The 17,881-nt window shown below is 35.2% G+C and overlaps 2 protein-coding genes across 5 annotated transcripts in view; one reads left to right on the plus strand and one right to left on the minus strand.

Moving 5' to 3' along the window:
• The window catches only part of tws (twins), a 31,684-nt gene that overhangs the window by 6,655 nt on the left and 7,148 nt on the right, over window positions 1–17,881 (minus strand). The window contains exons 2-11 of one of the 4 annotated variants that reach the window (XM_053763706.1): window positions 12,993–13,146; window positions 8,416–8,570; window positions 7,025–7,225; window positions 5,326–5,462; window positions 3,838–4,012; window positions 3,350–3,413; window positions 2,152–2,299; window positions 1,610–1,688; window positions 1,060–1,187; window positions 34–172 (exon numbers count right to left, since the gene is read on the minus strand). In XM_053763706.1, the coding sequence (XP_053619681.1) occupies window positions 34–172; window positions 1,060–1,187; window positions 1,610–1,688; window positions 2,152–2,299; window positions 3,350–3,413; window positions 3,838–4,012; window positions 5,326–5,462; window positions 7,025–7,225; window positions 8,416–8,570; window positions 12,993–13,128 (1,362 nt within the window). In that variant the 5' untranslated portion in view covers window positions 13,129–13,146. Of the gene's footprint in view, window positions 1–33; window positions 173–1,059; window positions 1,188–1,609; window positions 1,689–2,151; window positions 2,300–3,349; window positions 3,414–3,837; window positions 4,013–5,325; window positions 5,463–7,024; window positions 7,226–8,415; window positions 8,571–9,842; window positions 10,056–11,113; window positions 11,394–12,992; window positions 13,147–17,881 lie in introns of those variants that run through there. The other 3 variants (XM_053763708.2, XM_053763709.2, XM_053763707.1) reach the window with 3 other exon arrangements.
• LOC128680504 (uncharacterized) lies at window positions 12,180–17,119 on the plus strand. Its single transcript, XM_053763710.2, has 3 exons — window positions 12,180–12,381; window positions 16,444–16,489; window positions 16,934–17,119. The coding sequence occupies exons 1-3, from the start codon at window positions 12,358–12,360 to the stop codon at window positions 17,092–17,094; spliced, it is 231 nt and encodes a 76-aa protein (XP_053619685.1). The 5' UTR covers window positions 12,180–12,357; the 3' UTR covers window positions 17,095–17,119.

A 17,881-nucleotide genomic window follows, 5' to 3' on the forward strand; every position in this document is an offset into this window, starting at 1 on the left:
TGTGTAGTAGCAGTAGCAGTGTAGTGTACTCACCTTCTTCCTCTTGGCGGAGGCGGCGACGCGGCGCGCGCGCAGCGGCTGGCGCGGGCGCGCGGCGCACTCGCGCGACGCTTCCAGCGTCAGCTCCGAGCGCCGCGTCGTCGTCGTCGCCGCGCCTCCGCGCTCGAATACTCTACACCGTCACCGTCACCACCGTCAATATATACTTGGCAATTGTACATTAGCATCGTAAATCTAAAGCATTTTGAGCCAAAGAGACGGAAGAGTAATCGAATGGAACAGATTTCAGTACAACTTCCCGGCCTAATCCAGACATCATTACAAAGTGGCAATTTAGTCCAGGCATGTGATGAAGAACAAAATATTGTTTCGTCTCGTTTTTTCTAATGTATTACATACATAATACTTACATCTCTTGTACGAGCAAAATTAAAGATATGACGGGGTTCTGTCTACCCCTGTATGTTACACTAATATATTAGTAGGTTATACATCAAGACACTATTTAACCATGTACTTTATTATACCAATAGAAATGTAAGAAACAATAATGTTAAGTCCTTCAGGCGTAATAGGGACATACTATTTAAATGAGTTACTTCTGGCATTTCTTCTCAATAGTAGTCGTTCCGAAATACCAGTAGTTTGTATCTTTCAACCAAAAACATGACAATTTCTTCTATTGATCCATAATACAAAATTCAGAAATTTAAAATATTTTATTACGTACATGTATTATTACCACATACATGAAGTGGTAAAATATGGTTCCTTAGATTATTAATGTTAATTTTCAAGTATATTACTATCAAAAATAGTAAATACCCAAGTAACTTCGTCAAAGTTTTACAAACCTGTACTGACTGTAAGACTATACAAACCACACATAGTGACTTTGTACAGTCTGTCTAGAAATTGAAAACAAATTTTTAACGACCTACCTACATTTTCAAAAAATGGTCAAAATCGGTTGATAAACATCCATAGTGCTAATTTACTTTCATCACTTTCTTGACAGATTGCAATAACGCGCTAGTAAAATAAAGCAAGTTAATTTACCTGAAGAATCCATTATAAGACCCGGTCATCAGCCGCTGGTCATCGCCGCTCCAGCAACATTCAAACTTATCAAAGATGCAGTCGTTTTCGTATAAAGAGCACAGCTTCGATCGCAAGTACTCGTGTACCTGGAAATAATTGTATCTTTTTAAATAGATGCGTTTTTGTTAATAAAAATATGGGGACACTCACCGTCAGATTACCGACGGAAAAAGCTGTTTGTTCGACAGCTGCCTTGATTATTGCGTTATTGGTGAGTTCTTCTTTGTGAGTTTTGATGAGTTTTTTACGATGGTTTAGTTTATTTTCTTAATTTTATAATTTTTTTAAATGGACTTTTCCAACCTTATATTTTTTACAATACATTTTCGTATATTTTTTACAATTTTCTGACCTTGTCATCCTTGTATTCCTTGTCATCGACTATATACCTTCTATTCCTTGCCTTAGTGAGGAACTCATTATAAATATCTTAATTTGTAAACTACCTGCAGTATACATATGTATGTCGTCAAGTCAGTATAGATAAAGTTAATAATTATATACTTACTGGATATGTTTCTACAGGTTTTGTTTCCATTCTAAGATCCCATACTTTTAAACCTAAATAATCTCTTGACATCATATATCTGAAAAAAGAAAAAAACGTTAAAACGTAAAAAAAAAATAATTTACATTAAAATAAATATTACAAGTTTGTTAACTCTTCACGCTTTATTTTAAATGAATTTGTTATACGTGTCACACATGCTTTTTAACTTATTTTTTGATAATTACAATGACAATAAAAAAATCTGGAATCGAGCGGGAATCGAATAGACATCAACGACAACTGGAATCGACAAGTGCACGGGTTCAACTCCCACTCGATTCCAGAATTTTTTCATCTCATTATTATCTTCACGCTTTATCTGCTTACCAAATTTTCTTGAAATTTTGCATAAACATGTATGTTCCTTAACATAATTAATAGCACGGTCGTGAAATTTGACACGTGACTTTAGTTCCAATGACAATGCCATTATTGTAATAAGCATGACCTGATGGTGGACCAGTGGTTACAAGTTTCGCGGCGCCACTGTCGTGCGTTACCTGCCAGAGTTGCTGAGCTTGACGTCGCTGATGGAGGAGATGATCTCGGAGAAGAAGGAGCGCGCGTGGGGGTCCTCGGGCTCTTCAAACAGTTTCGCGTGTCGGTCGCACAGCGCCGCCGCACGCATATCGCAAAGCCTTATTGTACCTGGGGCAAGTTTATTTGTTAGACAAATTAAAAAACCCCAGACTTTCGACTTTCATTTCGCTACAACTTTTGAACGGCTGAAACGATTTTGATCAAATCATATCTAAGAACCATCGCATAAAAATTAGCTATGAAATAATAAACGCATCCAGATCGGTTCATGTTGATGAGCCACGTACACAGACAGTCAGGCAGACATACTTAGCGGTCAAACTTATAACACCCCTCTTTTTGCGTCGGGGGTTAAAAAGGAATGGTGGAGCCCGCAGAGATAATAATGCAAAGTATATATGTATATATATATACAAATATATATATATCGCTATATCTTATCTGTAGCCCGACCACTGATTCTTGCACGGTGAAACATTAACTTGTTTGCCCGTGTTATACCTATGAATATACCTCTTCACTTTCTCTTTCTTATATCAATACATAATAAAGAGAGGAGAAAGTGCGCCCACCGCATGAAAAAGAATCTTGTATGTTTTTCATACAAACTTTATTGACGTCCTCGGTGGCGCACTGGTAAAATGCTTGCTTCTGAACCGAGAGGTCCTGGGTTCGATACCCGGTCGGGTCATGATGGAAAATGATCTTTTTCTGATTGGCCTGGGTCTTGGACGAATATAGGATCGATGAGTTAGTATCCCATAACACAAACGCAGAAAGGGCCCAGACAAGAGGGCAAAAAAGCCCCAGGGCGGAAAATGCCCTCGATGGAAGTAAGAATCCCATAACACAAGTCGAGAACTTACTGTGTGATTTTTCCTATTATATTTAATTATTATTTATTTATTTCGAGCTGGATTTTGGGCCTTTTTTAATATAGCCTATTTTCGATCTACATCCGTAACTAATTATACCACAATCGTTCCCGCGGTTTACACTTGACCAATTTATATTTAACCAAAAGTCATGAAACTCCTGTACATTTGAGGCTGTGACGCCGTGAAGCCCGAGGTCATCGTAAAAAATATACAATCCAATTTTTAAGTTTATGTTTATGTGTGTTTATGTTATATGAAATAATTACGAAGTGAAACTCACCCTTACTACTAGAATATACAAAGAGATTGCATTCGGTCGGATGAAACTCCGCAGCGGTTATAACCTGAAAGTAACATTGCCATTTTAATATTTTCGATTATTTATTTCCTACATGGAAACATTCCCGAGAGGGATGAAGAGGGAATGACTCACACCCGGCAATGTAAAGTAGTCACCTCGTTTGAAATTCACTGGAAGATCTGGATGGGTTCTATTACAGGGCGGAATAACATGCCACAGTTTACGAAATACTCATGTATCATTATTTTTTATCAAGTGTGTTATTTCTAACACCGGTTTTAGATTTCATTGAAGTCGCCTAAAGGCATCTGACATGAGAACATTTAAGAACCCTAGACAAATTTGTATAAAACCTTATTCATTTATTATAAAAACGGTACATACAGCACTAACAACTGTTAGAGCATGTTGTGAACCAAGAGACATACTAGACAACTTATAAAAAAATTGCAATATTATGAACATACCTCTGTGAGTTCCTCCATGTTGGCCGGCTTGATGTCAACAATATTAAAGCTCTGGTCCGTAATCTCCAAGTGCCACAAATTGATCCGTAGATCATCTGCTGACAGGTAAGTCTCCTGGTCCGAGTTCAGCGAGATCGAGTTTATGTGGTATGTGTGAGCGTTGGCGAATATTCTCCTGCGGAAGGAAATACTTTACATAAATATTTTTTTATCACTAGTAACTATAAATAACAATGGTAAGATCTTCTGCCTTGATAAGGACCAAAACCATAAATAAATATATTAAGACAAATCATACAGATTGAGTTAGCCCCAAAGCAAGTTCGAGACTTGTGTTATGAGATACTAACTCAACGATACTATATTTTATAACAAATACATATATAGATAAACATCCAAGACCCGGGCCAATCAAAAAAAGATCATTTTCCATCATGACCCGACCTCTCGGTTCAGAGGCAATCACAATACCACTACGCTACCGAGGGCGTCCGTCGTCAAAACTGTTTAAAGTGACTTAATTTCAGTAATTCTTCTCAGCAGTGGTCGTTCCGAAGTGCCTGTAGCAAAATTGGCCCAGGTCTAGGATGTTTAACTGTATATGTATTCGTTATAAAATATATTATCGTTCAGTTAGTATCCCATTACACAAGCCTCGAACTTACTTCGGTGCTAGCTCAATCTGTGTGACATGTCCTAATATATTTATTTATTTCAGCCTCTTTTAATAACAAATCCATTACTATTTTTAATGTTGCAAGTATAAACAAAACTAATAATAAAATCTCTTTATCATACCATGTAGGTAGCCAAAATTAATCTATGTTTTATTAATTAATTACCCCTGCGCCTACTTAAAATCACAAAAAAACACTTCATAAATATTAATTTTATATAAACAAATAAATGTTATCTGAGCGAGTTAATAAACGAAAAGCACTTGATACGATAAAGCGAATATCGAGATGCAATTTAACCGCAATAACGTTATCTATTCGATTGCAATGCAAATATTTGGATGAGTATGTCGCGAATCGATAAGGCGTAATAATGCGAGGGAGATTACGCTGTCTCGCTAATTCATGATTCTTATAACTTATTGTGTAGCTTTTCGTTCTCGGGTCATGTTATGTCCATTCAAAATTTCATTAAAATCGGCCCAGAAGTTTGAACGTGAAAGCATGACAGACAGACAGAATTTCTTTTTTATTTTTCTTATCACATACAACAGTTACAACTATTTAACATTACAACTAATACTAAACAACTTAAAACATTGGATTCGACAAAAAGTTGCACAGGTGCCAACAAATATGAGCATAATAGCATTTTTACTGATTTTTGCTACTTTCTGTAAGTTTATTAATATGTAGATGTTATGTAGTGTGTTAGGAATAAATGAATTTAAGACATTCTAAAATTGTATGGAAGTAAACTGAAAGCAACAAACGACTAGCAACCACAAGCTGCAGACTACCAGCACCAGACCTGGGAGAAGCCTCCACCATGAGCTCAGCCGGGCGCACCGTGGGCACCCGGAGCTGTGTGATGCGCGCGGGCTCCCGCGGCCTGCCGCCCTCCTCGCGCGTGTTGTAGCCCGTCACGCGTTTGTCTCGCTCCGACACCTGAACAAGACAACATTGTGTTAGTAAAAAAGACAAAGAATAGTACCTATAACCGATTTGAACAGAAAATATAGTTAAGTGAACGAACATGTTGTGTCATGTCAGATGCCTTTAGGCGACTTGAATAATTCTGACACCAGTGTTACTGACACTGGTAACAAACTCAAAAAGAAAGAAATAATGAAACCAAGTATGAAAGGATGCGAAACGATTTTCGCCGGTCTCGCTCGCTCGCTATCACACAGTCAGTGTGGCCCGTCCTTTACTACAAAACGGCGCGCACGGTGAGGGACAAAAACTATTAGCACTCTGTCCCTTTCATTCTCATGTATTTCCAATATGCATTTCCCTTTCTTGTATGAGCGAAACGTATATCATACACGAAATAAATAACGTTATAATTTCTCCTATTTACTTCGTGTGTAAATACATTTCCTGTTGGCACAAAATCTCATGTCATATTCGAGTTCTAAGAAATCGAGATTTGAATATAATTTATGGTGGACTATAGATAATACAATCCTTAAAAAATTACAACACCTTAATCAGTTGAAGATATCTGAGAGCAAGATTCCACCCGAACATACATATTTACATAAATACATTGCAAGTTAGTTAGCTTGTGAAAAATCACTCTTTTTGTCAATTACCTCTCTTTTGCCTATTATATAATATGGTCGACGCGTTCATTCTTCCCATTTTTATATTTCCCTTCCACAACTGTCTATCTCCTGTCATACCTTTATTTACTACTAAGACTTTCATATAATTCTTAACGCCAACGCTATCTCCTTCTTTGGTCTTCCTCTCTTTCATCCATCCACATTCATCACCTATATTGTCACGTGCGCTCCTCCATTACATGACCAAACCATGATAGCCTCTGCTCTCGCTTGTAAAAAAATTACATCTGATATTGTAAATGTTATCTAACGAATTAGTCCACAAGGGCAAGACAGACCAGTGGGCACAATAGGCCAACCACGCTTAATTAACACAAATCTCAATCAATAATGTCCAACTTTAATGGCCGCAAATTATTATGTAACCAGAGTCCATTTGTTTAGAGGTATTCATCTATATTAATATAATTACGTCGAATATATTTGCAGCGATTGAATAATCGAATCATAAATGTCTGAATATATCGCTTTCGCCTGGTCCTGGCAGAATGACTTTATACCCAAGTTACAAGATAGACAAGTTACAAGATATGTAACATATCTTGTAACCTATATATAACTCGTGACTTGCAATACAATCTTAATCTGAATCTGGCAACTAAGGATGCCAAAGACCGTGCGAATTAGAGGAAAAAGGCCGGTGAAACCGGTTCAGTAGTTTTGTCAAAGTCCGCCTTGTTGTTGTGCTTGAGCCACCGAGTCTTATTGTTTTTCACTTCGATCTAAAGAGACTTAGCTTCAGTATAATAAGGATTAGCTTACATAGTCTTGTCATTAGTGGATAGCAGTAAGTGCGACTGGTTCTTGCGCTAGAGCCACTGAGTCTTAATATTTCCTTAGTCTAAAGAGTGCTTGAGTAGTATAAGGATGGGAACTTACTTTCCATAGTTTGATAGTCTTGTCATTAGTGGATAGCAGAAAGTGCGCCTGGTTCTTGCGCTTGAGCCACCGAATCTTATTGATTTTCTCCTCGATCTCCAGAGACTTGAGATAGTCGAACTCTGGCTCGTGGGACTGGAAGGTCGAGTACACATTGTATTCGCCCTTCTTGGGCACGCACTGTTTCGATGCTGGGTCCCTCTGTGAAAAAAGAAAAGATTGTGAAAGGGTGTGATTTTTTATTTCATTTTATTAATTGAAAAAGCTAAGACTGTCCAACTAAAACAAGGTTTCTCTCTCTCCGTTGATACTACAGCATCATATTTATGCCCTCCCAGGGCCACATTTTGCTGTATGGCGGATTTAAATTAAATGTGGAATTTCGATCAAATAGTTGGTAGCCCATCGCATTTTCCCGTATTCTAATAAATCTTTTAAGTTTTGCAGATTTGGTTTTTACTTTATGACCAGTCGTCTGCTTGACTTCAACTCTCTTTGGGAATGTGGTTGCTGCTTATCATTTTCCAAGGCTATGTGTCCCTTGGTCGCTTTGTACGACAGTCAAGGGAGCATATGGAGTGTTCCTATTCTAGGGCGGAAACACACAACATGGCACATTCTAAACCTTTTATTTCCCGCTCCCAGACCAGCATGGAAGCATACCACTATACTCAGTCATATACAAAATAATCAACTTTAACATCAGATAAGTGTCCAAAACATGTCTCCCGGCAATCGATGATACCAAACAAGGCGTGGGCCACCGCTATACTGGCAGCCGTAATTAACATCCACGTATGGGTACATTGCAGGACCACTTTCGCTAGCGAATTATTGGAGGTCAAAATGAGTGAAAGCTACTACTAAAAATGTTCACTGAATGGAATATAAACATAATTTAAATTGTCTTGTATACCTCATAATTGAGGGTCGTAATAGAATGTGGAATGAAACACACAATATAATAAAGCGGAGTTATATGTATAAACTCCGCTACAGGGAAGCTGCGAGTCACAGAAGTTTAAAATAGCTTATTAAAAATTTTCGGTAATTCTTATAATGGCCTTAAACATTTTCTTGTGCAATCAATCGTTAAAATTCGGAAGTGATTTAATCAGTACCAATTACGCACGCGATATTCTAATGTACTGAAAATGTTTTATAAATGGTAAGTGTGTTCTACTTACCATTTATTTACTATTCAATGCATTATCTATAATACTATTTATTGTCCCACAGGCGCGACAGCTTTCTAAGCTTTTTTTATTTTTACATACACTACATTGTACACAATGTAAATTCATGCTTTTAAAAATAAATATAATCGATATACGATTTTATTTATTTTTAAGAATTCCATAATTTTATGCCCGATAAAAGATGTACCTTACCTGAAATATGACAACTCTCCCCCCCTTGTCTCCAGTGGCGAGCAGTTCCCCATCATGGTTGAACTCCACGCAAGATATGAGGTCTGCCTCCGTGACGTCATCCTCCAGGGTCCCCTTCACCTGACTAAAACACCACGTCGTCTCGCCACCATTGCCTGGAAGAGTTGATGTTTTATTTATTTGCAAAAAAAATGTATCATGGGGGACCTGGATGAAATGATAACTGAATGGTGCGATAGGGACCAACACTGTTTAAATGTGTTTCTTTTGGAATATCTTCTCGGCAGGGGTTGTTCCAAGATGCTAATAGTTTGTAACTTTGGTAAATATTATTTAATTTGAAAATGTCTTCAAAAAGTGTTGGTGAAGATCTAATTTCTGAATAAATGCTTTGAGTTTGGTAAATTCGGGCATAATAGTATTTTCAGGGCTAATAATTTTGTAAACTTAATTATAAGCCTACAATATTTTTGTCTAAGTGCCTAACTATGTAACTTCAGCATCTTTCATTTCGTTCATCAAAATTATATCATAAAAATCCCTTGAGTTCCTTATAGTAACCAATGAAAGACACCCTGCTATTAGGTATATTTATTACATATGTAAAATTATTATTAAGGAATTTTTACATCATTGACAAATTATTTTACACTATAGGTAGTTGGTAGAATAGAAATATTAAACCATGCGAAAATGTTAATAAACTACCTTTAAATAATAAATATTTAAAACCTAAAATAATAAATTACCTATGTAATTTAATTGAATGAAACTAACAACTGAAACACTATGTGAAAAAAAGACATTTTGAAAATCCATAATTTCGGAAATAAACTATAAACATTAATGATTAGTAACTATACTACTATGTACTAATGTAAACCTTATTTATAAGTTGAAAATGTTAGTTGAGTAATAAAAAGAGATTTTAAGTGTAAAATATTAACAGCCAGACCACTTTTGTTAAATAACCACAGTCACTTTTTGGACTACAACTTACAACTTTTAAAAATTAAAAATATGCAACAAGACAAAAGATTCATGCCAATGACAAGATTAGAAATTAATTAACCTTAGCAAAAAGTTAGTAAAATAAAAGAACTCAAGTTATTGAAAGACAAAAATTTTTTGGATATCCCAAAAAGGTTTAGCACCCGCAACGGTCATTTTCACAGTAAAAAGTTGTATAAGACCACTAATATAGCTGAAATTTAAACCTTTGTAAATACCAACAGAGCTGGTTCTAAAGTATCCTACAAGAGTGAAAGTCTGAGCAATTGTGTCATTTGTACTAACAAATTATTGCCTGTAACACTGACTTTGATAAAAAAAACTGATTGACTGATTGACTTTGATAAAAAAAACTAACTACCTAATCCAGATTAAAACATAATATTAAATCTGCAAAAGAAATGCTTCATACATACAATCACATATAGTATTCCAATGCAAGCGACAAGAATTGTGCCTCCAATTAGTAAAATTATCTTGAATCCTGATTCGGTGATTCGAATACCACGGCACATCCCGTTTCTTTAGCATTTCTACATTTGACCACTAAATTGAGAACCAATGGATGCTAATGTTAATATTAAAAAAACAAAACAGACATGCTATCACAAACATGTCTGGACTAGGAATGATGACAAAAATCCTTTTTGAAACCTGTTTTTTCTTAGTGAATAGTAACTTTATACTGTTGATTGTAAAACTTAGTAATTTAATATCCCTTATTGTGCCTCGGGTGGGTAAAACAATGGTAGTGGGGACAAAAGGTTTGGTACATATTGTTCTATTATAATATCATGTATTATTACATGCCCTAGAACTTATAAATACACAAATGACATCTAGATACTCAGTTTGACTTGGTATACACAGATAAACAGACCTTTACTCAGACTGTCTTAGATACAAATTTTGTTAATATAATTGCATAATGTATTTGTCATAGTTTATCTCAATATCTACCATGTTTGCTAGATAAAAATTAGTCAACTGATTGAATGGAAGTAGATAAACATCCTAACACTTTTTTGCAGACTTTCTGCCTATCAAACTCCAATAAAAATAAACTTATTACATGTAATTTTCGAACTTTAAATACAATTAAACTCATTAACATGTAGCCTAAAAGGTGTACCACCATATGAGACTACAGTCACAATGCAATACTGAATATAGCTTGGGAATTTCAAAGTAACGAACACGGCAGTTTTGTGGTCCCACCTCTGACAAGTAGTAAGCATTTTATTAAAAGTACCTACTAAAAAAATGTTTCACCTGCTCCCAACCTCATTTCATTGAATATTCCTTACATAACTCAATTCAGATGTGAAATACATGAGAAATCATCGGCAAACACCTTGCTATAAGCAAATAACTACGTCAGGCGTTTATTACAACTAAAACGACCTTCGTAATCAACAAATTACAATCATCTGATATAGCGAAAACAAAGTGTATTATTTCGCCCGCATTTACAGTGAATATAAATAATTTATCGTGTAAAGTAATGTTTGAAGACCGTTGCGAGAGCCCTATAATTGCCAATTCTTTAGCATAACTAAGAAATCACAGAGCGAAAGGTTAAAATGTATCGGCGTAACTGATAACCAAACACTTCAAATACAAGCGATCACAGTATGTAAACACTAAATACTGTAAACCACACTATAGACAATAACATTGCATTTACCGTCGGAGTTTGAACGATAAAACATCTTCGAAATATTGCGATTCCCAAATCCGATTTCGCCCTTGACTAGCGGGCGCTAAAAGTCACCACTTACCGGCCATGACAAAGCCCAGCACAAAAACTACAAGAAGTTCGATAGTCTTAGTACACAATCACTTCAATGTTTTGCTAGAACATGACACAGATTTCTCGATGAAAACAGATTAGAATCATTTCAGCATAACATCGGTAAAAAGCAATGGCGCTCAGAAATACATACAAATAATTACTGCAGGGCTCGGTGTTGTCACCATAAAAATAGGAAAAACTACTAAAACTACCATTTAAGAACAGACTGCAAAACTGAGAAATAGCTGCGTGGATACCAGATACACCAGAGTGTAGCACTCACTATATCTTTTTAAAGCATATCTTGATATATTAATTAACATATTTACTACGCGAGTAATACTAATTACAAATATTAAATGTTACTCGCGTAATTATTTTTTTAAAAATCTTACGTTCCTATGCACCGTAGCGCCATCTACTTTATAAAGCGCCATTATCAGACTTTTTGTCTAATTCATATGTAATCGCGTACTTTGGCAACTAAAAGTACCCTATGTGTTAATCCAAGTTATCTTTCAAAAAATTTCATAAAAATTGGCCCAGCCGTCTGAGCGTGAAGAATAACTAACATACTCACAAACTTTGACCTTTGTAATATTAGTGGGATGAAACAATAATAAATTTAAAAAAATACCACTTATAGACGTTTTCTTTCATTATAGCAACACAGAAGAATGATATGTCATAAATGGCATTCCTGTGCAAAACAAAAACGCGCTGCCTGTGCTGCCATCTTTTGAAATAACATGATAATTTGAAGCTGTTTTGCCGTATTGAGCACAGTATTTGCTATTCAATTAAATATCTGTTTAACTTTATTTGGAAAATAATTTATATAAAAATAATGAAAGTAATTAAAAAAATCTTATATAAAATAATTAAGAACTAAATTTTAATATTATTCTTATTATAGTCGTAATCACCATATTTAAAAAGAATATGACTTTATTTCCGTTTGGCGGTTTGTTTGTAATCTTTTGAAATATATGAAATAAAATCAGAGCGAAGTCAGTTGCGCGTTCATAGAATTTGACCGTTTTTAGATTAATTTTGAGTAAATACAATCTAGATTTATTGCGCATCAAAATCAAGTTTTTTACTACACTGTGGGGAATATATTATATTCTACAACAATGAGTGCGGATATGTTCGACAGTGTTAGTACAAATATTTACAACTAATCTTCCTCTTTATTCCTAAAATTAACGTAACTAAGTGTAACTAGGTGTTGTCGACTCTGCCTGCTGTAGCCTATGTTTGACCTCGAGTTCAACTAACTAAGGTAAGTAGGTATATCTTGTCCAAATTCCATCAAAATCGGCACAGCGATTTAACTGTGATAGAGAGAGTTTTGGTTTGGTTGTGTTGACTGATTCGTGCATCTGACTGAGGCAAATTTATCTACCTACCACAAAGAATAAGCCACACACGTCTGACGTTCCATTATGCCCAAGCTTAGATTAATATTCTATATTCTGCCCAAGTATTATCAAATAAACACTGACACTGATGATGGTCACATAAAGACCTCTCCCAATTCCCCAAGATGGGTAAAATAATAAGTGAACGATCGTTATTTATAACGATATCCAGTAACCAGCAGGCCTCATCCATTTTCACTACGCCAAACGAGTTACATACCTATGTCAGCTATACATTATCGCGAAACAGTTCGCCGAACTCGAAAGCATACATTTATGGATGTTCATTGCAGTGTTGTTATGTGAATAAAAAATATAAAGTATATTAGTACCAGTAGTAGTCTCACCGTTTTTATTCCCATGGTCAAAAATGATGCTAAGTTTCTGAAGGCTGTTCTGGCGCGCCTCAGCGAAGAGCCTCCTTTTGGTCTTCGGTGAAGGCTGCGTCGCCAATGGTGACACGACCATCGTGGTGGTAGCCATGTTTTATAGGCCCATAACCTGTTAACAAAGTTAATAGTTTTTTTTTTATAATCCTAATTATCTCGAGTCACGTTTTAGTTATCATACTCATCCGAAACTGCTGGACCGATTTTGAGAAAAGAAGGTTAAATGGATTTTTTATTTGTATTGTGTCATATTTCTTGTCTTTATACTTCTCTTTGGTGCAATCATGGAATTAGTAGGTACAAAGTACTTATTAAATCCATAGGTGCAATAAAGAGTATTGTATATTCAGTAGGTCTGAGAATAAGTTGTTAGGTATATATTTTTTATACCAATCGAGCGAAAACAGGACGGGCCGGTAGTTATATATATTGCCAGATTCAATGTAGGTGCCTATACTAGTGCGACGACACACTATCTATAGAAATGTTTACGATATTTTATTTAATATAGGTAGCGAACGATGCGCTATATACCTATTTATTATTCCAACAATACAAATTGTGTTATTAGGCATGTTTCTGACGTCAATGTGACGTGAAGCGACTATACGCAAGTAAGATAAAAACGTGTAAACTTTGCCTTATGGTGCTTAGGTATAAATTAGCACTGTTACCCCACATGCAGACCCTCAGGGAAAAGTGGAATTTTGTATTTAACTTCAGGTGAACTTAGAACTTAACGATTCTTAATTACTAGCAAAAATTATAACGAAAGTCTCTAAAACAGAAAGAAAGAAAGATTATTAACTTAACTAGGTAGTAATGTGAATAAATTTGATAAATAATAATAAAAAGACACGCACATTTTAAGCATTAAGCGTACGGAACTGAAAAAAAAATATATTTAAAAAATGGCGGCGAAGTCACTTAGTACTTTTATAAATCCACAACTTGTAGTAAATAAATCTACAAATTAGCAAGTCATGAAAGAACTTTGGTCCTTTAAGCCGGCTTCTCTTGACCTATTTTCAGATATTGTAATAATAATATTTCTTGCATGCTGTGTGTCATTGAGGTGATCGATCACGTATTTTCGTAAATATCCGAAGAAACTGGGAGTTACAGTTATTGGATACGAAATATAATGGCGGGAATAAAATTTAATAAAGCATTCGCATACATAGAACAGTGAGGGCGACATCCTTTGAACAATATGAAATTCCGCGGCCTCTCTTTAGGTACCTACTGGAAGTATTGTACAATCTGTGTTTGAGGCCTTGTTAAGCTAATTCTTACTGTTAGGATTCGACACATCCTAAGAATCCCTTTGATATACCTATGTTTCAAGTTCTATTTATGGAAAAAAATGCTTTTATGAAAAAAAAATAGCGCGGAGGCAATGTTGCATCTCAAGAAATTATGCATAATAAGAAACCAACACGTATCGTATAACAATAACTAGTGTTTACTTAACTATGTGTAATCCGGAATCCTCGACATTCTATTCTCTGAAAATATTGTTAGAATCGTCAAGGGACAAGTAATAACATTTGGAGGATAAGAAAATGGGTTATTGCCCGTTATTTCCGAAGAGAATAGACACATTTCGTTTATTGTGGTTAATTGTCACCCGGTACTTTCATACCGAGATATACCCTACTTAATAAATTTCAGATTGTACTAGTTGATTCTACTTCGAGATTATTAAACGAGAGATATTCAGAGGGATTATTTCCCCATGCCTGCTTATTTTATATCAATTCTATCATCATAAATAGTCGGTCTAGTATTCTCTTATAAATTGGACGAGAGCCTCTCATTTCTCGGCATTCTAATCTTCTTTCTCTGTATATTTTATTTTTTCCGCGTGTATTTTATTGCCGTTATTGACCTAATAATTTATTTTTCTCTTTCATTAATTATTTCTTAATATAGGAACGAAGATCTTCGTTTTAGTTACTATTGTGATGTGGATAAAAACATGGTAAGAAATTTTCTTTTGTTTTCTTTTAAAAATATTAATAGTCTGCTTGACCAATGTGATGTGACAACATCATGAGTGTTGCGATTTTATAAATCATTTAACGTGGCGCGGACAAGTTTATTGTCATAATAAAGCCATTTCCGGGGTAAATTGCACCATTAGCTACCTATAACTCAAAGTTTTATAACAATGTCTTACCTTGTTTTATCTCCATCATTAGGCGATCACTCGCACACACACATATACTATTTCTTTAAAATATTAACAAGTCAAATACACTAACTTATTATCTTTTCCTGTTTCCCTAAACCTATATACCTTTCCGTCTGTCTGTAGGTACTTTTAATTAGTTCATTTACAATGCTTTTGTAGGTATCAATTGATTCTGACTTAAACTGACTTATACTGATTTCAGGAAATATTGCTAATAGGTAAAACAACTTACTAGATTGTTATAACGAAGAATTTGCCATTTTACTAATGTGTGTATAACATAGGCTCTCGGCGTAAGATTGATTGATGAAAATTAAGATAGATTTATATGGATAAATTTTTGTTTACACAAGCTTTTAACTTCCAAGGTATGTTAGTACACATTGAGGGTAACTAAGTAAAATGAGTGAGGGTAATAAAAGGCAGTTGCAAGATTACAGCCAAATCTTGCAACTCAATTATGATGCACGTATCATCAACCGCTTAAATTGTGTATATTACAGTTTATCGAATGGCAAGCAATGCCTTATTGTGACGAGCAAGACCTAAGTAATATCATACCTAAATACTCACAATATATAAGTATACATAAGCTTGAACTATATAAGTATACATAAGCTTGAGATAGCCCACGACACACATAAATTCAGTATGTCCGTGGTTGTTGCATTTTATTTCTTCATAACTTTTACACAGCCTCAAGCAAGCCTCGTAAGTTGTAAAACTTGTATAGGTACGTTATTATAGTGATGTGATGAGTATAGGGTGCGGTTTATTTCCCGTATATAAACAGACAATCGCTTTGCGCACATTGTTCTGGGTGTGGTAAAGTTTACCCATTGTTGTCTGAGCATCACGCGGAAACCCTACTTTTGTTTTACACTTACCTTTAGCTGTGGCTTTGCCCGCTGGAATAATAAGATCTTTGTTTATAAATGAATGTATCTACCATTACATAATACACTTAATTATACTATGATATAGTGTATTGATTGTATGATGATGAGCATTAAGAGTGTAATTAGATGTCGATGGCATATCTACAAAGCTGATACCTACTTAGCTTATTATAAATGTAACAAAGCTTCGTTTTTTCCTGGCCATAAATCGTTGGAGCCTACCTTCGCACGCTATCCCATCGCTTGCATTTTGAGCTTGAATCTGATAAATTCCTTATTTCTGTGTAGTTAAAATATTTGTTTTTTATTTCAGAAATCTGACGACCAGCTAACACGAGAACGGGGTATATGCATGGATAGTATGTCTTTTATTTATATCCCATTTTTTTACTATTTTAATTAGATCTTGATATACAAAATACGTAACAAATCCTTCCGACAAATTTCATATGCGCATGCAATATGAATGTGAGAATAGGAAATCAGGCATTATACAAAAAATATAATAATATATTCCTATATCCATAGATAATAATTAGTATTTTAATTGTTTTCTTTATAAATCCCTAATAATCCATTCCAGAGACTAACAATTTGTCATTTAATATGGAATATGTTCCCCAAATGCTAAAATTGTATTAGGACAACTTGCAATACAAATTTTAGTAGTTGCCATCGATATAGAATAATCTATCTACATCGATGTTAGTCGCTCATTATTTTGTCACTTTCGATGTAAACTTCAAAATAGATTTCACATAAGTCTTCCGTTCTTGTTTTGTCTCAGATAAAACTTTTTCCAGCCAACTGCGATGTACGGAAATACTTCAATATTCTGAGGGAATGCCAGAAACGACTGGAGAATAAACCCTACACAGCTGAAACATGCCACCAGGAGACTGTAGACCTCATCGAAGCCATCGACCACTGCGTCGCCGACAAGGCCTTTGTCAAATTTGCTTGATTATGGAATAAATTATATAATACAATATTGGTCTATAAAATTAAGCTTAGATTTATAATGAAAGTATGGTGTCGCATATTGCAAATCTCTTGCTTCTATCTGTGATAGGTAGCTAGGTATATAGTCTGCAATTTGACCAGAGCCAGAGCGTGGCTAGTACCTATGTAATTTTTTAAACCATCGTACTAAAACTCATTTACATTTCATCACACAATCATAGGCGTCAATAAAACCAGAGTTTCACAAAAAAAGGTAACCTATATAATAGGTATTTTAATTATTTACTTGCGCTGCAACTAATTCCGGGCTGGCCATGAATCATCGGCAGACGATAGCTAATCAACCAAAAGACATAGATGTATTAAAAAAGAGGACCATTCGTAAATAACGCATCACAGAATGATAAATCTAAAATAGGAATTGCCCTTATTCTTCCATTGAAAATATCCGATGCTTATTAAGTAAAAACCCTGCAATAATAGCAAGAACTTACATAATTGAAAATTCTAATCGATTGAGTTTAATGTATGCCGTTGTGAACGCGATGAAGTGCTTGACCTTATGGATGGATATCCATCCATAAGGCCAAGGATATGTATTGGAACTCCATTGGGTACAAGTTCCAATACATATGATATGTTAAATATGGGACATGACCAAATGACCTACCACACAGGCCTATATTTTAACGATTGCAAATACAACCGACCAGACCAGCAGTCAAAAGACCAGCTTCTTAACGTGCTTTCCAAAGCACTGAGGAGCTTGAAATAAGACATTATTTTTT

Source organism: Plodia interpunctella, chromosome 24, assembly GCF_027563975.2.
Source record: "Plodia interpunctella isolate USDA-ARS_2022_Savannah chromosome 24, ilPloInte3.2, whole genome shotgun sequence".
Classification (NCBI taxonomy): domain Eukaryota; kingdom Metazoa; phylum Arthropoda; class Insecta; order Lepidoptera; family Pyralidae; genus Plodia; species Plodia interpunctella.

Bases quoted from the DNA above. Each gene is read 5' to 3' on its own strand.
- LOC128680504 (XM_053763710.2), top strand. From the start codon at position 12,358: ATGAGTGCGGATATGTTCGACAGT. The intron at 12,382-16,443 runs GTTAGTACAAAT...TTTTTATTTCAG, and splicing joins GTGCGGATATGTTCGACAGT to AAATCTGACGACCAGCTAAC. The intron at 16,490-16,933 runs GTATGTCTTTTA...AACTTTTTCCAG, and splicing joins ACGGGGTATATGCATGGATA to CCAACTGCGATGTACGGAAA.